The following is a 23,169-nucleotide window of genomic DNA, read 5'->3' as shown; positions in this document are numbered from 1 at the left end:
TGTTTATTTAGAGGAACATATATATGGTCAGAAAATTTAAACTTTATAGAAGATACAAAATGAGGCCAGGTGCGGTGGCTCATGCCTGTAATCTAAGCATTTTGGGAGGCTGAGGCAGGTGGATCATCTGAGGTCAGGAGTTCATGACCAGCCTGGCCAACATGGTGAAACCTCATCTCTACTAAAAATACAGAAATTAACTGGGCATGGTGGTGGGCACCTGTAGTCTCAGCTACTCAGGAAGCTGTGGCAGGAGAATTGCTTGAACCCAGGAGGCAGAGGTTGCAATGAGCCAAGATTGCGCCACTGCACTCCAGCCTGGCGACAGATCGAGACTCCATCTCAAAAAAACCAAAAAACAAAAAACAAGTAGATACAAAATGAAAAGTGAAATACCCTTTGCTCTCTCCTCCCCATCCGTCTTAAAAGGTAACCACTTTTAACAGTAAGAATGAGTATATCTGAAGGGCTAGGCCAAAAATAAAAAAAAATTACTCTCATGAAAAAATTATATGCTATATAAATTTATTTGGGAATAAATCATTACTCTTCCGTCAAGTGAAAGATAAGATAGTGTTTTAAAGATAAATGTGGCCGGGTGCAGTGGCTCACGCCTGTACTCCCAGCACTCTGGGTGGCTGAGGCAGGCGGATCACCTGTGGTCGGGAGTTCGAGACCAGCCTGACCAACATGGAGAAACCCTGTCTGTACTAAAAATACAAAATTAGCTGGGTGTGGGGGCAGGCACCTCTAATCCCAGCTACTCAGGAGGCTGAGGCAAGAGAATCGCTTGAACCTGGGAGGCGGAGGTTGCGGTGAGCCGAGATGGTACCGTTGCACTCTGGGCAACAAGAGCGAAACTCTGTCTAAAAAAAAAAAAAAAGTAACAGTTTAATTTTTAGTCTCCTTCCTATGGTTCGCCCATTTATTTCAGTTAGCAATAGAAAATATTATACCTTTCTGTTTTTCTCCTGGCAGCTGTGGCTGTACTGGGTAGACCATGTTTGCATTTTGTCTCTTTAACTCCCAATGTTGCTGAGGAAGGGGAGAAATGTTATTTATAGAATCTCCTAGCCTTTTTTCCCCTTTGTTTTGTTTAGCTCACATTTTTAATGTGCTTTTATGTGTTTGTGTGTGTGTTACCAAAAGCTGAGCCACCAAGCTTAATGACTCTGTAATCCCACTGTGTTTGCTTAGTTACCAGGTAGAAAACTAGTGTCATCAGCTGTTTCTCCCAGCATCATATCTCAAGAGGATCCTTCCCAGCAGTTCCTGCAGCAGAGCCTTGAAAGAGTGTATAGTCTTCAGCACCTGGACCCTCAGGGAGTCCAGGAGCTGCTGGAATTCACCATCAGGTAGGGTAATCATCCCTTCATCTGACAGAGTTAGTGCTGTTACACTCAGCTTGACTGTTCTGAATTCTAGTGTTGGTTACTAGGCTTGATATTCTGACTCTATTGGTCTACATTCACACACGGTTTTATGGTCTGTTTATATTTGGATTAGATTGTGGTTTGAACATATTTTTTAAAAGAGCTCTTTATATTCATGACTCGATTGATGATTAGTACACAACAGAAATAGTTACAAAGAACCTGTTTTTAGTTTTTTAATTTTATATATTAGGGTGAGTGACTGAAATGCAAAGTAACAGTGGCCAAAACAGGAGCAAAGTTTAATTCTTTCTCATAGGCAGGACAAGGCTGAGATGACCATCAGGGATCTAGGCTTGCTCATTCTTTTTTTTTCTTTTTTTTTTTTTTTTTTTGAGACAGGGTCTCACCCTGTCACCCAGGCTGGAGTGCAGTAGCATAATATCAGCTCACTGCAACTGCAGCCTCCTGGGCTCAGGTGATTCTCCCACTTCAGCCTCCCAAGTAGCTGGGACCACAGGCATATGCCACCACGCCCGGCTAATTCTTTTGGCATTTTATTTTTTTGTAGAGTCGAGGTTTCACCATGGTGGCCAGGCCGGTCTCAAACTCCTGAGCTCAAGTGGTCCTCCCGCCTTGGCCTCCCAAAGTGCTGGAATTACAGGCGTGAGCCACTGTGCCCGGCCTAGGCTCATTCTTTCTTGTGTCTCCATCTTCTGCATCAAGCAGCCTCTGCTTAACAATTCAGAATCTAACTGTCCCCCCTGTATTCCATCCTGTGGGGAAAAGGAAATTGGAAGAGAAAGGTATCATCTCCACTCTGTGGTTTGTTTAAAGACACTTCCCAAAAGTTGTACACTCTAATTTTACTTGCATTCCATTGACTAGAACTTAAGTCACATGGCCATCTCTCACTTCAAGGAGCGAGGACACACAGTCTTTATTCTGGGTGAATAATGCCTGGTTTACATGCGATGACTCTAATACTCAGGAAGAATGGGAGAAAGATATTGGGGAACAACCAAAAGGCTCTGCCAGACCTTCTCAAAGTGGCCTGAATGATATGAGAAGAATTTAAACTCATTTGCTTTTAGCAAAAGCAGTACTGTTTGCTCTTAAAAGATTTAAAAAAATTATATCTTTTAAGAGCAAACAGTACTGCTTTTGCTAAAAGCAAATGAGTTTAAATTTTTTATTGTTTGCCCTTAAAAGAGAAAAATATTATATCGGCCAGGTGTGGTGGCTCACGCCTGTAATCCCAGCACTTTGGGAGACCGGGGCGGGAGGATCACTTGAGGCTAGGAGTTCAAGACCAGCCCCGTTGAGTGAAACCCTGTCTCTACTAAAAATACAAAAATTAGCCGGGTGTGGTGGCACGCGCCTGTAATCCCAGCTACTTGGGAGATTGAGGCACAAGAATCGCTTGAACTCAGGAGGCGGAGCTTGCAGTGAGCCAAGATCACGCCACTGCACTCCAGCCTAGACAACAGAGTGAGACTCCATCTCAAAAAAAAAAAAAGAAAGAAAAATATTATATCATATCATTTGTATCTTGGTTGAGATCTCTTGATCTGCCCTGAAGAGTATTTGGTACCAGCCACATTCAATTAATAATTAGTGGATGATTTCATTCCATACACTAAGAAACAAGCTGTGTTCTAGATACAGATCAGCTAGCTAGGATTCTGCCCTTAGAGAGCCCATGTAGACAAGATGGATATAGACAAAGACTTATGATGGTGGATAACAGTGCTTTGTACTTTGTTCATGCTTTCCTGTCCATTATCGCATCTTAACATGTTATAAAGCCGGCCAACTGAACCATCCTCCAAGTTATGTTCCCTTTATATTAGGTCATTCATTCACTTAGCAGCATTAACTGTTTGTTTATTCTAATAAGCCAGTTGCTGAGGGTAGAGAGAAATAAGAAATGACATTTGTTCTTAAGGTACTCACTGTTTATTACAGGACCCAGAAATCATCAATTTGATAAATGATACAGTGAAGAGAAGCATAGTGCTGTGGAAAAACAGATGAAAGTCCCCGACCCATCATAGTAGTGGTGGTGAGGGATGCTTCACAAAGGAGAAGATGCTTTAGCTAGTATGAAATGATAACTGAGCATGTCAGTTTTGTAGTCCATGTGCGGAAGAGAATTCCAACTTCAGCAGACAATAGAAGAGCTGGGAGACCTGAGGGACAGCAGCCCCCCAGAACTGCAGTGGTGTAGTATAGTGATTGAGTGAATGGAGCTTTGAAGGCAGACTCATTTTGGTTAACGTCTGAGCTAATACAGTCCTGCACTGAATAACAACGTTGTGGTGGTCCCATGATTATATTTTTACCGTGCCCTTTTTATGTTTAGATATACAGATATTTACCATTGTTTACCATATTTACCAATATTTACCATTGTAACCAGTGTCACAGTTGCCTATAGTATTTAGCACTTTCAATAACATGCTGTACAGATTTGTAGCCTAGGAGCAACAGACTATACCATATAGCCTAGGTGTGTAGTAGGCTGTACCATTTTTTTTTTTTTTTTTTTTTTTGAGACGGAGTCTCGCTCTGTCGCCCAGGCTGGAGTGCAGTGGCGCAATCTTGGCTCACTGCAAGCTCCGCCTCCCGGGTTCACGCCATTCTCCTGCCTCAGCCTCTCCAAGTAGCTGGGACTACAGGCGCCCGCCACCACGCCCGGCTAATTTTTTTGTATTTTTAGTAGAGACGGGGTTTCACCGTGGTCTCGATCTCCTGACCTCGTGATCCACCCGCCTCGGCCTCCCAAAGTGCTGGGATTACAAGCGTGAGCCACCGCGCCCGGCCTGGCTGTACCATTTAGATTTGTGTAAATATACTCTATGATGTTTGTGTGACAAAAATCACATAACAGTGTATGTCTTGGAATGTATCTCCGTCGTTAAACAACACATGACTTGTAGTTGTTTGATCTTAGTCAAGTTTATTGCTCAGGGTTCATTTGCAGAAAACAAAAGAGGCTTTTAACTAATTTAAGCAGAAAGAAATGTATTACAGAATGTTACATGGCTCACAGAGTTGTTGGGAAGGCTAAAGAAACAGACTAGGTGGAATATCCAGGAATGATTTCCAGAGCCACACAGTGAGTGGGCCACCAAGGAGGCTGATGTTCCTGCTATGATCAGGAAGCTGCCTATTGAGTCAGGATGCTACCAGTAAAGCTACTGGCTCCAGAACCATGTCTTGCATTCTGCCTTTCTCCCCACTTAACATTGTTCCCTGTGCAAAACTCATGCGAATGTGTTTGATCGACTGATAATAAATCATGTCTGGAACCTAGCTCAAGGGAATCTGAGAAATGCAGTTTTTAACTTTGCAACTTATGTAGTCTAGGAAGATACAGTAGATGAAGATAGGAATACCACGTGTGAGTGAGCCAAATCCAGTGTATGCCGTAAGTACCAACTGCTGTTAGCTCCAGTTTACTCACCTGGGAGACTTGGTGACTTGCTGGGTGCAGGGGTGGGAGCGAGGAACTGAGAGATAAATGGGTGGTCTGATACTCTAGTAATCCAATAAAAAGTTGAGGGTGTCCTGGGCTCCCCTGGGAGTGCCATGGGCTTGGGCTGGACAGTTCGTGGGGAGAATGCTGGGTAGGTGGGTGCAGCTGCAGCCACAGGAGAGCCAGAGTGTGCAGCATGTGTCCAGTGTGAGCCTCCTGAGCTTCCACCTGGGTCACATAGTCTTTGTGCCCCTGGGAAGCCTCTGGAAGCCACACAGAGGCCCAAAGCAACTCTCATGCCCTGGAGGGTCTCACCAGCTACTCCAGTGATGGGCCCCCCAGTAGCTCTGGGACCCAAGCAGGGATGATTCACAAAGTCCCTACCAAGCACAGGCCTTCACAGTTCAACAAGAAAATCCCACTGTTGAGTGGATTTTTAAAAATCAGTGGAGGAGATCACACTAGAAATGATAGATACTGCAAGAAACAAAGCTTGAGTGAAAGCTTGTTACCGTAATGAATGGACTCACACATATCACTGCTTTGCAGTGATAGCATCAGCCAAAAGGGCTGCAGAACATGAATCATTAACAAGTTGAAATATGTCAGAGATGGCTGTGTGGTGTGAAGAAGCTGCATTAGCTGCACAGGCTAAGCCTAAATGATATTCTGAATGGCAGAGTGTTCACCTGAATACCATCACTGTAATCAGTAACAATAAAAGGTAGGGAAAACTGAATTATTTTTAAGGTTGAAATGATTTTAGTGACAGTTTGTTCTCTTGCCACTGTACATTGAATCATATACTTGATATTTATTGTGTGCCTGTGATGTGCCAGTAACAGTACTCTAAACTAGGGGTCACCAAACTACAGCCTGTGGACCAAAGCTGGCCTGTTGCCTGCTTTTGTATGTAAGATCTGATTGAAGCACAGCCACGCTCATTTGTTTAGGTATTGTCTATAGTTGCTTCCATGCTACAATCACAGAGTTGAGTAGTTGCCACAGAGACTATACGGCCTGTAAAACCTAACATATTTACTATTTGACCTTTTACAGAAAAAATTTGCTGACCCTGCTGTAAGCTCTGGGCAGTCCACAGCTCTGTAAGTGGAGATTCCAGTCCTTTCTATACCTCTTGTGAAGCAATTTCTCTTCTCCCTCCACAAAGTGTTTAGTTTTGGAGGCCACTGAATGAGGTTGTTGGCCCTGAGCCCAGTAAAATAAAGTCTACTTCCTGACTCATCCCCACCTAAATAAACATTTAGATTTTGTCCTTGACAATTTTATCCTGTTGGCACTAAAGCAAGTGCAAAAGGCACAAAAGCTAGCCAATTTGGTGATCAGCTGCAGTACTGGCTTTTAGAAGGTACTCACCTTCCTGGTCTAGGTTTCCTGAGGTGATAGTCTTGCTAGGCAGTGGCCGGCCAGATCACTGTTCTAAGTTCGGGGCTCTGTGTTTCTAGCTTGAGTGTGTATTCAGGAGCATAGGAAAGATGGTGACAAATCTGGAAAGGGAAGCAGATGGACCATAGCACTGAGGGCACCTGTGATGCTTTACAACCATCATTGCAGACATGAAGTAATTTGCTAAGAAGAGGCAGAACCAAGATTTGAGTTCAGCTTTGTCAACTCTAAAATCTATATTCTGTGATGTGTAGTGATTTACAGGGGAGTCTTGTATCACATGAGATTAGATCAGTTGACCCTTGGGGTTCTCCACAACTTACAGAGTTGTCATGGAGTGAAATTTAGCCTTTCATACAGAAGGTTCTCTGATGAGGACTGGAGCCATGTATTTGTTAGTATGAGTGTAAAACAAATTTCACTGTCATATAGTGTCCTGTTTTGTAATCCAAACAGCCATTTAACCCAATGAAGATCTCACCTATGAGCCAGATGCTGTGGCTTGTGCCTGTAGCACTGTTGTGAAGATTATTGTAATAATATGTGGTAAAAGCATTTTGAGAATATCAGTTACATAGATAATAGTTGGACATTTATAGATGTTTGCTTTAAAATTTAAACTAACTGGCCGGGCGCAGTGGCTCACGCCTGTAATCCCAGCACTTTGGGAGGCCCAGGCGGGCGGATCACGAGGTCAGGAGATGGAGACCATCCTGGCTAACACGATGAAACCCCGTCTCTACTAAAAATACAAAAAATTAGCTGCGTGTGGTGGCGGGTGCCTGTAGTCCCAGCTACTCGGGAGGCTGAGGCAGGAGAATGGCATGAACCCGGGAGGCAGAGCTTGTGGTGAGCAGAGATCACACCACTGCACTTCAGCCTGGGCGACACAGCGAGACTCTGTCTAAAAAAAAAAAAAAAAAAAAAAAAAAATTTAACTAATTATGGCTTATTTAACATACTGGACATGCTCTTGACATTTTGTAAGTACATCAAATTTTATAAATGTAATCATGTTTAAATTCACTAGCAGGGTTGAAGGGGATTGTCTTTTAAGGAATGCTGCAGTCATTTGTCTGCTATTTCTCAATATGAATAGTGACCTCCTGTTTTTCAAAGTTTACATTTTTGTGTTAAGTCCATGAAAATGCTGTTGCTATACACACTGTTGTTTCAGGAACCATATCACCTTAGAAGTGTTCCATAATAGAGAATTGTTCTTTTGGAGTAAAATAGCTCATTGTAATCTGAAACAGAAGGGACTTCATTTATCAGAGATAGAAAGAAATGTACTACTTTTCTTATGGGAATTCTTTTACACACTAACCATTAAAGAACATGGGATTTTTTAGTTGAATTCTTTAAAATTCTCTTTTTGCTTTGAAACTTTTATTGTCTTTAAGGGAGAGCGCCTATTGTGTAGTATTGGAACTGGTCTAGTAATTAAGGAGTAGAAATACACTTTTGTAATCTGTCATCATCTAGGTGCAGGAATAAAGATGGCGTTTTAGAAGTCACCAAGACTTCGTATTTATTTTGTATTTCCTAACATTCCTTTTTGCTCTACTAAGCTACTAAGAGACATTAATTATAAATTTGATTTTTAGAGATTCTAAGAGATTGAAAAAAATAAACTACATTTGATTTGCACATCCAGAATCTTTTTGACTATCTTTAATAGTGATTTAAATAATTAATTCAGCCTATTGTGTAAGCTTAAAAAGAATCACTATATGTAAGTGTGTTTACACATAGTGGCATAGTGGCATCATATAGATTGCTAATGTGTGTGTTCCTGGGGGGAACTGTTTTGCTCTGCCTGATAGCATCTAAAGAAAAGTGGCCCAGTGTATCCAGTTTTGTTTTTTTTTTTTTTTTTTTGAGATGGAGTCTCCCTGTGTCGTTCAGGCTAGAGTGCAGTGGTGCGATCTTGGTTCACGGCAACCTCTGCCTCCCAGGTTCAAGCAGTTCTCCTGCCCCAGCATCCCGAAGAGCTGGGACTACAGGCGCACTCCACCACGCCTGGTTAATTTTTTGTATTTTAGTAGAGATGGGGTTTCACTGTGTTGCCCAGGCTGGTCTCGAAATCCTCAGCTCAGGCAATCCGCCTGCCTTGGCCTCCTGAAGTGCTAGGATTACAGTTGTGAGCCACCGCGCCTAGCTGTATCTAGTTTTAAATTAGTTTTGGTCTCATCTGTGTTTGATGTAATTAATAAATGAAAAGAGTTTAATAGCAAATAAATAAATGAGATGCAATATGATATGGTTAAAAAAATACTTCTGGAGTCAGAGCTGACTCTGTCTAGTTCATGTCCTGTTTTGTTGTTTATTCTGTGACCTTAGGCAAGCCACGTAAATTCTGATCTTTAGTTTCCTGTTCAGTGAAATAGGATTAATTGCAATTCATATTGTGACGATTAAGTGAGCTCAAGTAAGGAAACAGCTAGCACAGTACAGTGCACATAGAATGTGCTCGGTGTATCTTTCTCATTAGAGCCCATAGTCTCCTGATGGATGTCTAGACTGAGGCTTCCTGAGAATTGTGAGCATAAAAAGATAAAGAGAGGAAACACTGGGACACAGGATTTTTCCCAGAGCTAACAAGTTTCCATTTTTGTTTGTACAGAAGTTCAGATTTCTTATGGCTTATTGTGTTGGATTGGGTTACATCTTGTTCTGTGCACTTCAGAACAACTGCTACAATTCCGGGGCAGGGGAATAAAATAACATTTGGAATCAGTTAGTTAATGGACAGTCAGTTGGTCTGTATTCTATATAATTGTCATAGAAGGCAGAATCTTCCTGGAGAGGAAACACAAATGCTTCTGAAATAGAATACTTCAGGGCTGCCTCTTGCAAGAGAAAAATCAGAGAAGTGAAAGGAAGAGACCATCTGGCCACCAAACTTACACTTCACAGTTGGGCTTAGCTAGTCTATGGTCTTGGCTTTCATTGTGCTGGGTTCCCATGCTTTGGGTAGGCCTTCCAGGACCAGTTCACGCAACCCAAATGAATAAGAAGTGATATGTTTCATACATTAATTCTTCAATCAGTTTGAGAGTAATTTACTCTTTGCCCCTTTGTAGGCATCTCCTTCTTGATGTCAAAGTCCCTAGGAGGCATCGTTAACTATCATAATGTTACCTGCCCAGCATGAGATGAGAGGAAGTGGCATAGTCCAGTGGATGGTTTTTTCCAGGCTACTGTGAAACCTGATGTGTTATGCCATCTCTGAAACATTCAGCTTCCCAAATGACTCAAACCTTAAGGTTTCCCACAGTTTCCATTTCTATTCAGAATTTAATGTTGCTATTAAAAAGTAATGAGGCAGCTTTCTATGAATGCTGAGATGGTTAGGTAATACACAAACACACACACACTCACATTCCTCCCTTAAAAAAGAAGTAAAGAAAACCAGTACTTTTTGAAAATGCATGGCATATCTCAAAATTCAAAAGAAACTGGTAATAGTAGTTGCCTCTGGGAAAGTGTACAGAGTGGCAGGGCTACAGGGCACAGGCGTAGGAAGGGGGATTAATTTAATTTAATTTAATTGTATATCCTTTGAATTCTATACCTTAAGTATGTATTAACTACTCAAAAAACTAAATTTTTTTTTAAAGAAACATTTTCTTTTTTTTTATTATACTTTAAGTTTTAGGGTGCATGTGCACAATGTGCAGGTTAGTTACATATGTATCCATGTGCCATTTGGTTTGCTGCACCCATTAACTCGTCATTTAACATTAGGCATATCTCCTAATGCTGTCCTTCCCCCAGGCCCCCACCCCACAACAGTCCCCGGAGTGTGATGTTCCCCTTCTTGTGTCCATGTGTTCTCATTGTTCAATTCCCACCTATGAGTGAGAACATGTGGTGTTTGGCTTTTTGTCCTTGCAATAGTTTGCTGAGAATGATGGTTTCCAGCTTCATCCATGTCCCTACAAAGGACATGAACTCATCATTTTGTATGGCTGCATAGTATTCCATGGTGTATATGTGCCACATTTTCTTAATCCAGTCTATCATTGTTGGACATTTGGCTTGGTTCCAAGTCTTTGCTATTGTGAATAGTGCCACAATAAACATACGTGTGCATGTGTCTTTACAGCAGCAAGATTTATAATCCTTTGTGTATATACCCAGTAACGGGATGGCTGAGTCAAATGGTATTTCTAGTTCTAGATCCCTGAGGAATTGCCACACTGACTTCCACAATGGTTGAACTAGTTTACAGTCCCACCAACAGTGTAAAAGTGTTCCTATTTCTCCACATCCTCTCCAGCACCTGTTGTTTCCTGACTGTTTAATGATCGCCATTCTAACTGGTGTGAGATGGTATCTCACTGTGGTTTTGATTTGCATTTCTCTGATGGCCAGTGATGATGAGCATTTTTTCATGTGTCTTTTGGCTGCATAAATATGAAAACTAAATGTTTTAAATCACCAATAATTCTAGCACAACTATTTTATTTGTGTATGACACTTTCTAATTTCTTACTATAGGCAGATATGTTTTCATATGGTTACAGTCATTGTGTCTATACTTACATCCAGTTAGGATGCTTTTCACAAGCTAGCTTATAATGGCTATTTATTTCCTGCTATGATCTGAAAGTTTATGTCTCCCCCAAATTCATATGCTGAAATCCTAACCCCAAGGTGATGTTATGAGGAAGTGAGGTCTTTGGGAGGTGATTAGGTCATGAATGAGATTAATAACCTTTAAAAGAGGCCTAAGGGAGCTCGTTTGTGACTTCCGCCATAAGAAGATACATGTAGAAAGTGCAGCCTATGAGGAAATGAGCCCTCACTAGAAACCAAATCTGTAGGTGCCTTGATATTGGACTTCTCAGCCTACACAACTGTGAGAAATAAATTTCGGTTGTTTATAACCCACCCAGTCTATGATATTTTGTTATATAGCAGTTGCATGACTAAGATATTTTTCTAGATGTCCAGAAATTGGAGATATGATATGATTAAGTGGCTTATTTATGTCATTGAGGACCTAGTTTATTTCTCTTTGGACTTTTCTTGTCTTCAGCATTGGCTTTATCTTAAGGTTTTTTCCTTTAGAGTTACAATATGCTGCCAATGGCAATCAGGGCTATAAGCATCCTTGCCCAGTCCAGCGGGAGACAGACAGACACACCAATTTGTTGTAAGCATGGAATAAAGTACTTAACATCTGAACTGATAAGGTCAACTCAGGTCACATATCCAGACAGACGGTGTGCACTCATTGGCTTAGTTCAATCAGATACTACTTGGAATTGGGCTTGGGGACATGTTCCCTTGAACAAAATCAGAGTTCAATTAGTAATAAAGAAGTGGAGAATGGCTAACTGGACAGGCAACCAACAGTGTCTACCATAATACCTTTTTAAAAAATAATGTTTTTTTCTGATACAAAAAAATACTTGTTCATTGTCTTAAAAACTCAGAAAATAAAGCATAGTTGGGAGAAGGTACTAAAGAGCACCCTATTACCATTATCCAGAAAACTCCCTCAATGTATTTTTCTCCTGTATATAGTTTTTACATAGTTGAGATCATACACCTTATTAACCATTTCATATTTTAATGGCTATAAAATATTTACTTGGGCCGGGGGTGATGGCTCATGCCTGTAATCCTAGCCCTATGAGAGGCCGAGGCGGGCAGGTCACGAGGTCAGGAGCTTGAGACCAGCATGGCCAACATGGTGAAACCCTGTCTCTACTAAAAATACAAAAATTAGCTGGGTGTGCTGGTGTGTGTCTGTAATTCCAGCTAGTCAGGGGGCTAAGGCAGGAGAATCGCTTGAACCCAGGAGGCAGAGGTTGCAGTGAGCTGAGATCACACCACTCTACTCCAGCCTGAGCAACAGAGCGAGACTCCGCCTCAAAAAAAAAAAAAAAAGATGGATGCCGCAAACCATCGTGGCACGTGTATACCTATGTAACAAACCTGCACATTCTGCACATGTGCCCCAGAACTTAAAGTATAATAAAAAATTTACTTGATTGGATGCATCATAATTTACTCAATATTTCTTTCACCGTTGAATAAGTAGCTACTGAGTTTTTACTATAATAGTCCACATAACAATGAATATTATGACCCATAAAGCATTTCATTTCTGTTGAATATTTCTCTTAGTGTTACTTTTCAGCGTAAAGCTATGAATCAAAACATTTTACCATATATGCGCCTTTATAACAGTACGGTTTTGCTTTCCAAAAGGGTTACATCAGCTTAAACTACTATCACAGTGTGAGTGAACCAATTTTATTATAACCACTCCAGCATTCAGTGTTGTCATTTAAAAACGTAGGACCAGTTTACTAGGTATAAAATGATAAAATGCTTTTGACATGATCTTTATGTTGGTGGCATTATCCTTATCCTGTGTTTGCCTTGGGGTTTTATTTACTATAGGGATCTGCAAAGACTTGGAGAACTTCAGTCTGAACTGGCAGGAGTAGCTGATTTCTCTGCCACCTATCTTCGCTGTCAACTACTTCTCATCAAGGTTGGTTTGCATCCATTCCATTTATGATTGTGTTGCTAAAAATGCATCTTTGTGGATCCAGCAGTGTGTGAGGCCATAAGTTGTAAAACTTATGGTCTTAATGCAACCACTTGACGATGGAGAAATATGTACTCTGCAGTGTGATTACATTTGTCTCTAATTAATGAAATATTAACTCACAGGAATTTGTAAATTTGGGGAGAATTCTTTTATCATAATATAATTAGAGCAGATTGGATAATCATTTTAGTTAGAATCCCAAGGTTGTAAATGTTTTGTATAATTTGATTAGCAAAGGAATTGTATGAAGTTTTAGACTATTTTCTTAAAATGTTCATTTGAAGGCCAGGTGCGGTGGCTCACACCTGTAATCTTAGCACTTTGGCAGGCCAAGGCCAACTGTTTAAATTCCAAAAGACTAAAATCCCTAAAAAGTCTAAAATCCCAAAAACCACAGCCCAGAAAATATCAAAATCCCCAAAATGTAATTATGGAAGAAATAATTTTAAAAATTTAAAGATATTTATTTTTTAAAGGGGAATTTATTTGAGAAACATAAAAACACAACAGAATACTTTATACACCACTTGATATAATAAAATAGACAATAACAACATACATTTTTACAAGCATAAACACTCAGGTTACTAATGACAGTTGGGTGGGTATAACAGTTATGAGCAGATGAGCCCTATTTATAAAGAAATTGGTCATAAAGGGAAAGGTGTAAATGCATATCACTTTGGTTGTTAATTGTGTATACCCAGCTTTTTAACTGTGGTCATCTGAAATACTGTGCCCAACAACCTCAAGTCTTTTGACGAGATTGATGGAAACTGTGCTGGGTCACCACTGCATATGCAGTCACCCAAAGGGCTGCGATCTCAAGAAATTTTATCTTTCACGAATGCAGATGTACAAAAAAGATATCTCATTTATCGAGGAAGTTTCAACATTTTATGTACACACTCAATGCTTATACACAAAGTCAGCATTGTGATAATGCACTTTCATGGAGTCAGATTTCTGATATCCAAGCAGCAGAACCCAGAGAGTCCGTTTTGCTATTTTGCCTTTTTTTTTTTTTTTTTTTTTTGAGACAGAGTCTCACCTTGTCACCCAGGCTGAATACAGTGGCGTGATCTCGGCTCACTGCTGCAACCTCTGCCTCTTGGGTTCAAGCAATTCTGCTGTCTCAGCCTCCCAAGTAGCTGGGATTACAGGTGTGCACCACCATGCCTGGCTAATTTTTGTATTTTTAGTAGAGGCAGGGTTTTGCCATGTTGGTCAGGCTGGTCTCGAACTCCTGACCTCAGGTCATTCACCCACCTCGGCCTTCCAAAGTGCTAGGATTACAGGCATGAGCCACTGCTCCCAGCCCATTTTGTCTTTAGTATTTGTTCTCTCCTGGCCACTGGCTGATTGGATGGTGCCTGCCAACATTGAGGGCAGATAGTCTCCACCTAGTACACTCAGATTTATACACTGATCTCTTCTGGAAACACTCTCATAGACACACCCTCAATGTGTAAAACAAAATAATGTTTTACCAGGTTTCTGATATTCCTTAATCTAGTCAAGCTGATACCTAAAATTAGGTCCACAAGTCCACCCCTTGTCAGCTTGGCACTCATATGCATCTCCTTAAGCCATACTTAATTTCCAAATAAAGACAATAACATGGTAATAGTTGTGCCTAACAAAATACAACTAACATGATGCAACTATCCTGCATACAACCCAAAACACACTAATCACTTCCCTAGAATTTGGATGTCAGGATTTCAACATTTGGGATTGTATGTTTTGGGATTATGATCTAATCCGCAAACTTAATTCTGCTTTCTGACTACGACTGTCAAAAAACATGCATACAAGAAATGATTAGAAGTAAATATTCCAGAAATTCCTATAGTTTATATATAGTTTAGACCTACCACTGTTTCATTTGATAGCCACCAGATACATGGGACTCTTGAGCACTTGAAAAGTTGTTAGTCCAAATTGAGATGTGTTACTAAGTGCAAAATACACACTGGATTTCTTAGACTTTGTATGAAAAGAAAATGTAAACTATCTAATTAATAATTTAAAAAACACTGCATGGTGAAATGTTAATACCTTGGATATACTGGGTTAAATAAACTTTTTTAAAAAATTAACTTAGTCTTTGTATCTGCAAAATTAACTTACATCTTTGTAATTTAAAAACTGTGGCTATAAGAATATTCAAAATTATATATATGTAGCTCATGTTATATTTCTATTGGACAGTGTTAGTCTAGGTTTTCTGTAATGTCATTTGATTACATCTGTAATTCAGAAGGACTGAGAAAATAAGAGGCTGTCACAGAAGTTTGTGCAAGAGATGAGGTCATGTGGATGGATAGGTGAGGAGAGAGGTGGAAGGTAAAATCATGGCTCTTAGTGATGGTTTTGAATGTAGAAAGATTGAAAGAGGGAGAAATCTAGGAAAGCTGCTTGATTTCTAGTTGAATATGTTGGTAAAATGGTTGGGGCTTATAACATAATGAGCATGGGGGAAAAGAAAAAAGAACCACAGTCAAGGAAGAAGTATCTAGATGGCTTGGGTTAGTCCAGTGGCTCTGGGAACAGGGAGTGCCTAGAGCCCGGAAGCTGGCTTGCCTGCGCATTCTGGTGGAGCTTTCATAGTTCCTGTCCTCTGCTTCCAGAAGCACTGATCTGGGACACAGAGCCTTTGGGCCAAGAATTGGATCAAATGGGTGGGAATTCATTTAGCCCAAACCATTGGTCTCATCTTTCTCCATAATAGATACAGCTTATTAGGTTAAAAGAATAAGATTAATTGAAAAGTCCTGTTCATGGTAGACTTTCAAAGGAAAACAAAAATGTAAATCCCAAATGATATGCCAGTCTTTGTGACCTCTGTATTCTGTTCCCTCCTGATTTGACTGTGTAGGCCTTGCAGGAAAAGTTGTGGAATGTAGCTGCCCCTTTGTATTTGAAGCAGAGTGATTTGGCCTCGGCAGCAGCAAAACAGGTAAGCTTATTCAGACCTTCCCTTCAATTAGGTCTCTGTCCAGGAATTGTCTGGTCCAAGGCAGAGCCAGAGGTCTTCCTATAGGTCTGTCTGTGTAGGCCTTGCAGGAAAAGTTGTGGAACGTAGCTGCCCCTTTGTATTTGAAGCAGAGTGATTTGGCCTTGGCAGCAGCAACACAGGTAAGCTTATTCAGACCTTCCCTTCAAATAGGTCTCTGTCCAGGAATTGTCTGGTCCAAGGTGGAGCCAGAGGCCTTCCTGTAGCTCTATACCTCTGCTGTGGCCTCCCTAATTTTAGGCTATGACAGAAATTAGTGATATGAGAAGGAGCATAACTAGGGGACACAGCACTCACTTTGGACTCAGGGGACCTGGGTCCTAGTCCCAGGTCTTCCTCTGATTTGCTGAGTGATATTGAGCAGGTTACTTAAATTCTCTGGATTTTTTTCTCTTCTATAAAATGTGGCAGTTGGGCCGGGTGCTGTGGCTCATGCCTGTAATCCCAGCACTTTGGGAGGCTGAGATGGGCACATCACTTAAGGTTAGGAGTTTGAGACAGTCTGGCCAACATGGTGAAATGCTGTCTCTACTATCATGAATCTTTCTTCTGAAAATGTAGCCCAATTCAGTTAAGGTTGTTTATATCTTTAGCCTGTACCATCTCTTCAACGTTAAAAGGTCCTGGGTAGTTCATTAAGTAGGCTTTGATTTTATTTGTCTCTAGTTTATTTCTTTTTAGCTTTGAGCAGTTCCCCTTTGCACCTAAGTATTGAGACTTGGTGATCTCTTGCAGGTCAAGTCTTCCAGACAGGGAGTCTGTAAATGACCCAGGAGGAAGCTAATGATGGTGACTGTTACTGTTACGTTACAGTTCACTAAATGATTTCAAGTCTATTAGCTTAATTAACCCTCATAATAATCCCATTAGATAGGAATAAGTATTAAGTCTATTTTAGAGATGAGGCAGTTAAGGCTCAGCAAGGTTAAATTCATAGAGCTATAGGTAATATAGTCAGGACTTGAGACGAGATCCTCTGATACCCAGAATCTGTTTTCTACTACAGTGCTGAACTCTTGTCTGATCCAGACTCTTTCTCAGACCTGGTATGTGGCTTATTGTAGAAGAGTAGAATTTAATGACTAGAACCCGATAATTGAGCCACATTGGAAGGATGGGACCAGGGAGCAATAATTTGGAAGGAAAAGAGGAAAGGAATTACCATTGCTGTATACCAAATACTGTGATAAACACATTGCATGCTCCATTTGATACTTGAAACTTCATGATATTGGTACTGTTCTTCCCTATTTATAGAAAGGGATTGAGACACTCATGTAATTTAACTTGTCTTATTGCCAATTGTAAGAGAGTCTGGAGTCATTTCTGTGACCCTAGAGTGTTCACTGGGAGGCAAGCACAGAAGGAAAAGAGAAGCATCATTTTGATGAAAATCACTTATTTGGATAGAACCGAGCAAGATCGGGGACTTGATCCGGGGTCATAGACAATGTTTTCTTGCACTTATTTCCGTCCCAGACTCCCTCAAACCAGGCCCATGGAACAGTCTGTCAAGATAACTAACATATGGTTAATAGTTCCTGAGGCTTATTTCTTGAGGACTTCGTGGGGATTGGGTTTCCATACATAATATATATTAATTTGTTCCCACAGCAGAGTGGGCTTCATTTAGGGTAAGAAGCAGTGCTTTCAGTGCTTTGCAGTTTGCTTAGTGATTAAACTTTCTTATTTTCACATCGTCAGCTAAGATGATTTTATTACCAGGTCAGTCTTCTTTTTAAATAGGCAAAATAATTTATTCTCTTTTGAGAAGGCATACTATACTAATTTCTTTCAACACTTAAAAGCATAGGGATGTAAAATCTCAGTTCAGAGTTTCACCTAAGGTCATTTAACAGTAGAATTCTATGCTGCTCTCAAGTAAGACTATGATATTTTTATTGTTTGTTAATTATCTTTCCTTTATAGATTATGGAAGAGACCTACAAAATGGAATTCATGTACAGTGGTGTGGATAATAAGCAGGTGGTGATTATACATCACATGAGGCTGCAGGCCAAAGCTTTGCAACTTATAGTAACAGCACGAACTACACGAGGGTAAGATGTGGGGTTGGCCAAAATATGTGGCATGTTCCTTTCAAAGATACTTCAAATGCATTCAGACATCACACAAAAGTTAAAGATAAGTAAAATGAGATTTAGGAAAGACTAGCTAAGGAATGTGTGATCTATTCATTTTTTTTCAGATATTACAAATTCTGTTGTTGGATCAGATTAGACCCTTGGAAATCCAATTGTGTCTCTCCCTTGCTAAAAACCCTCTGGTGACTCTCCATTACATATACCACAACACTGGACTTTATCTGGCAATAAGGACATTCTGTATCCTCCTACTTGATAGATTTTCTTAAGAATTTAGTGCCAGGGACCACTTTTTCTGTTCTGAAGGGACTAATAAGCTTTTTCTCAGGCAATAAGGATAAATTAAGAGGAAGTACTGGGAAGTCAGACTACTTTGTTCAAATCTTGTCTTTTCTACTTACTAGTTGTTTGGTTATGAACCTTTCTGTACCTTGTTTCCCTCTACAAAATGAAAATTAAGACAGCATCTATCTGATGGCATTTCTATGAAGAATAAATGAGATAATACATTAAAAACACTTAGTATGGTACTTGATACGTAATAAGAGCTCAGTGTAATTATAGCTGTAAGACTTTCAGAAAACTGGAGTTGCCACATTTCATTGATTCCAAGATACACGTTTTTTATTATTGTAACTTCTCTTAAATCAGATATTTTGATGGTGTCCCATAGTGTTTTTTGTTTCTTACTATTTCGTAAAATAAAGGTGCATCTTAAGAATGATGGCATCATAGATTTGATACAAAAAAGTACTTAGGCTCACAGACATGTTTGATGCTCAGTCCAGCCGCTGTGTCAACAAAAAAAGTGGCATAGAGATATAAATATGAATGTTTAAACACAGAAACATACTAGGTCAGAAATAACATCCTGAAAAATAAAATATTTTATTTCTTCACTTATCTTGATAGTGACCTCATTAAGTCAAAGAATCATTTAATCTTAAAGATAGTCATATGTAACCGGGTGCAGTGGCTCACACCTGTAATCCCAGCACTTTGGGAGGCCAAGGTGGGCAGATCACGAGGTCAGGAGATTGAGAGCATCCTGGCTAACATGGTGAAACCCTGTCTCTACTAAAAATACATAAAATTAGCTGGGCGTGGTGGCATGCACCAGTAGTCCCATCCACTCGGGAGGCTGAGGCAGGAGAATCTCTAGAACCTGGGAGGCAGAGGTTGCAGTGAGCTGAAATCACGCCACTGCATTCCAGCCTGGGCAAGAGAGCAAGACTCCATCTTTAAAAAAAAAAAAAAAAGGGTATTCATATATTCATTTAACAAATGTTTAATCCCTACTATGTGCCAGTTATAGCTGAAAAAACAAAGGTGCTTGTGATGGCATCTATACTGTTTTTTAAAAAAAGATTTTTTTTAGCTTATATATAATTGTTACAAAAATTAAAATATTACAGGGTAAGTGAAGGTTCTCTGGTAATCTACCACTTCGAAAACAACTGCCAACATTTCGTGTGTATAATTCCAGATTTTCCCAAACCATATAAACAGATTATAAAGATGTATACAATAACATAAAGGGGATCATACCATACTTTGCTGTTCTGCCTCCTATTCCTTTCACCCAACATTATAATATGCTTATCTTGTCATGTCATTATATAAAGATACTAATGTTTTTAGGTCTTTACTCATGCTATAATATTTTATATTTTTCTTTTTTTTTCTTTTAGACAAAGTCTCGCTCTGTCACCCAGGCTGGAGTGCAGTGGTCCGATCTCAGCTCACTGCAACCTCCGCCTCCCGGGTTCAAGTGATTCTCCTGCCTCAGCCTCCCAAGTAGCTGGGATTACAGGCATGCAATACCATGCTTGGCTAATTTTGTATTTTTGGTAGAGACGGGTTTCACCATGTTAGCCAGGCTGGTCTCGAACTCCTGAACTCAGGTGATCCACCCGCCTCGGCCTCCCAAAGTGCTGGGATTACAGGCATGAGCCACCATGCCCAGCCTATATTTTTCATTTGTATGCATTCCTGCTTTTTTCTTTTTTTTCTTTCTTTCTTGAGTTTTGCTGGATTGTTTTCTTTTTTCCTCCGGGGGTTTGAAAGTTATGCACCCTAATTCTAAACTCTTCAAGTGAGAGGCAGTAGAACATACTGGTTAAGAGGGCTGTGGTGCCACACTGCTTGGGTTCAGATCTTGACTTTACCATTTGCAAACTGAGTAACCCTTGGACAAGTTACTTAACACTTCTTGGCCTCAGTTTGTTCCCATAAGTTAAACTGAGATAATAGTAGTACCTATCTCTTCCTCACAGGGTTATTGTAAGAGTTATTGAATTATTATATGCAAAACCATTTATTTATTTTATTTATTTATGAGACAGAGTCTTGCTCTATCACCTAGATTGGAGTGCAGTGGCGCGATCTCAACTCAGTGCAACCTCTGGTTCCCGGGTCCAAGCAACTCTCATGCCTCAGCCTCCCAAGTAGCTGGGACTACAGGCACACGTCACCACACCCAGCTAATTTTTTATTTTTAGGAGAGATGGGGTTTCACCATGTTGGCCATGCTGGTCTCAAACTCCTGGCCTCAAGTGATCCACCTGCCTTGGCCTCCCAAAGTGCTGGGATTACAGGCGTGAGCCACTGTGCCTGGCTGGATTATTATATGCAAAGCCTTTAAAATAGTGTCTGTCACATCCATTATAAATACTTGATACATGTTAACTAATATTAGTTTTAGTAATACTGTTATTACTTATATTTTTAATGAACATAGTGAACTTATATTTATCAGCGTAAAAAGTTAAACAGAATTTATGGTCACCTCTCTAAGATCAAGATGATCTAAGATCAAGATGAAGATTTTAGTATGCTTTTGTTTGTCTCTTACTGCTTAAGTAATTTGGGCCAGTTGGCCGGGCGCGGTGGCTCACGCCTGTAATCCCATCACTTTGGGAGGCCAAGACAGGTGGATCACGAGGTCAGGAGTTCAAGACAAGCCTGGCCAAGATGGTGAAACCCCATCTCTACTAAAAATACAAAAAATTAGCCAGGCGTGGTGGTGGGCGTCTGTAATCCCAGCTACTCGGGAGGCTGAGGCAGAAAATTGCTTGAACCCAGGAGGCGGAGGTTGCAGTGAGCCGAGATTGCGCCACTGCACTCCAGCCTGGGTGACAGAGTGAGACTCCGTCTCAAATAACAATAATAATAATAATTTAGGCCAATTAAGGTCTCTTACTGAGCAAAAAATAATAATAACAATTTGGGCTAGATGGAGTGGCTGACACCTGTAATCCCAGACTTTGGGAGGCCAAAGCAGGAGGATCGCTTGAGCCCAGCCAGGAGTTTGACCCCAGCCTAAGCAACATAGTGAGACCCTGTCTCTAAAAAATAAAAGTCAAAAATTAGCTGGACATGGGTGGTGTGCACCTGTGGTCCTAGTTACTTGGGAGGCTGAGGTGGGAGGATCCCTGAGCCCGGGAGTTCGAGGCTGCAATGAGCTATGATCATGCCATTGCACTCCATCTTGGGCAACAGAGCAAGATCCTATGTCTTAAAAATAATAACAATAATATGGCTGGGTGCGGTGGCTCACGCCTGTAACCCCAGCACTTTGGGAGGCCGAATCGGGCGGATCACGAGGTCAGGAGATCGAGACCATCCTGGCTAACATGGTGAAACCCCGTCTCTACTAAAAATTAAAAAAAAAAATTTAGCCGGGTGTGGTGGCAGGTGCCTGTAATCCCAGGTACTCGGGAGGCTGAGGCAGGAGAATGGCATGAACCCAGGAGGTGGAGCTCGCAGTGAGCCAAGACCGCACCACTGCACTCCAGCCTGGGCGACAGAGTGAGACTCCGTCTAAAAAAAAAAAAAAAAAAAATAATAATAATAATAATAATAATAATAACCTGGAGGTTTGTTTCAGCTGATTATGTTTTTATAATGTAGCTTGTATTAATTTTTGTTTATAAATATAATCTTTTAAAGTTATAAGCACATAATCCTTGTATATCCTTTATTTTTATTTTTAATTTTTTTATAAAATATTTTTTATTTTTAAAAATAATAGAAACATGGTTTCACTGTGTTGCCCAGGCCAGTCTTGAACTCCTGAACTCAAAGGATCCTCCCACCGTGGTCTCCCAAAGTGCTAGGATTACAGACGTGAGCCACCACTTATAATCTTTATAAGTTTAGCTCCAACTTTGCCACCACTGTTCTCCGTCGCCTTTTAAATTCCTCTGCTCTTATACATAAATGGAATTCTTTTCCAATATTTCCATATTGCTATGGTGCCTTTATTTATTTTATTGGGCAACCCCCGCCAAACCAGAATAGGTTCATAGAGACTCTCTGCCTCTGCTTTGTTCCCTTTTAGTATTTAATGTTACAGTTGAATGTCTTATGTCAGTCTGGTTCTCTTCCCTACAGCTTATTTTTCATGCTCAAACCTTTAAAATTTTCTTTCTTTCTTTAATTTCACCAGGATATGTCCAGGTATGTGTTTTCTTTCAATATTCTTGCTGATCTTCGGTGGGAGTTTGAAGTATCAGCTGTTTTTAGCTCAGGGATTTTTTTTTTTTCCTCCATTATTTCTTTTTTTTTTTACTTTTTTTTTTTATTAATTTTTTTTGCATACAAAAACAATAAACATTTTCTAAAAATACATACAAACAAAAAGATGCGTATCAAACATATTAGGAAGGTTGCACATGGGAAGTCGGGGAATAGAAATGGGGGGTGGGAGTTAAAATAAATGAGAGAGGGACTTTATATGGATCAGTGATAATAACTCAATCCTCTATTTGACAAAGAAGAGGGAGAAGGAAGAGGAAGAAAAAGAAAGTGGGATAAAGGATCAGAAAGGGAGGAAAATAGAAAAAATTAGAGTATGACTCCAGGGTAGACCTGTTTTGTTGTCACTGAGTTGGTTGGTTGGTTTGTCTGTTGTATTCTTCATGTTTCGCCAAGTTGGCCAGACTGGTCTCGAACTCCTAGCCCGAAGTGATCAACCCGCCTCACCCCCCAGAGTGCCGGGACCACAGGCGTGAGCCACCACGTCCAGCCCCCACATTGCTTCTGGCCTCCGTGGTAGATCTCCCAGACGGAGCGGCCAGGCAGAGGAGCTCCTCACTTCTACCCAGACACGGGGCGGCCGGGCAGAGGAGCTCCTCACTTCCCAGACGGGGCGGCCAGGCAGAGACGCTCCTCACTTCTTCCCAGTCGATAGGTGGCCGGGCAGA

The 23,169-nt window shown here is 40.6% G+C and overlaps 1 protein-coding gene across 2 annotated transcripts in view; it reads left to right on the top strand.

Moving 5' to 3' along the window:
* Positions 1-23,169, top strand: part of INTS4 (integrator complex subunit 4) — a 133,244-nt gene that overhangs the window by 92,608 nt on the left and 17,467 nt on the right. For both annotated transcript variants that reach the window (XM_055283030.2, XM_063641406.1), the window contains exons 15-18: positions 1,198-1,355; positions 12,685-12,778; positions 15,720-15,800; positions 17,787-17,917. In XM_055283030.2, coding sequence (XP_055139005.1) covers positions 1,198-1,355; positions 12,685-12,778; positions 15,720-15,800; positions 17,787-17,917 — 464 coding nt within the window. The remainder of the gene's footprint in view (positions 1-1,197; positions 1,356-12,684; positions 12,779-15,719; positions 15,801-17,786; positions 17,918-23,169) is intronic.

Source organism: Symphalangus syndactylus, chromosome 6 (assembly GCF_028878055.3).
Source record: "Symphalangus syndactylus isolate Jambi chromosome 6, NHGRI_mSymSyn1-v2.1_pri, whole genome shotgun sequence".
Classification (NCBI taxonomy): domain Eukaryota; kingdom Metazoa; phylum Chordata; class Mammalia; order Primates; family Hylobatidae; genus Symphalangus; species Symphalangus syndactylus.
This window is presented reverse-complemented; position numbering and strand designations above follow the sequence as displayed.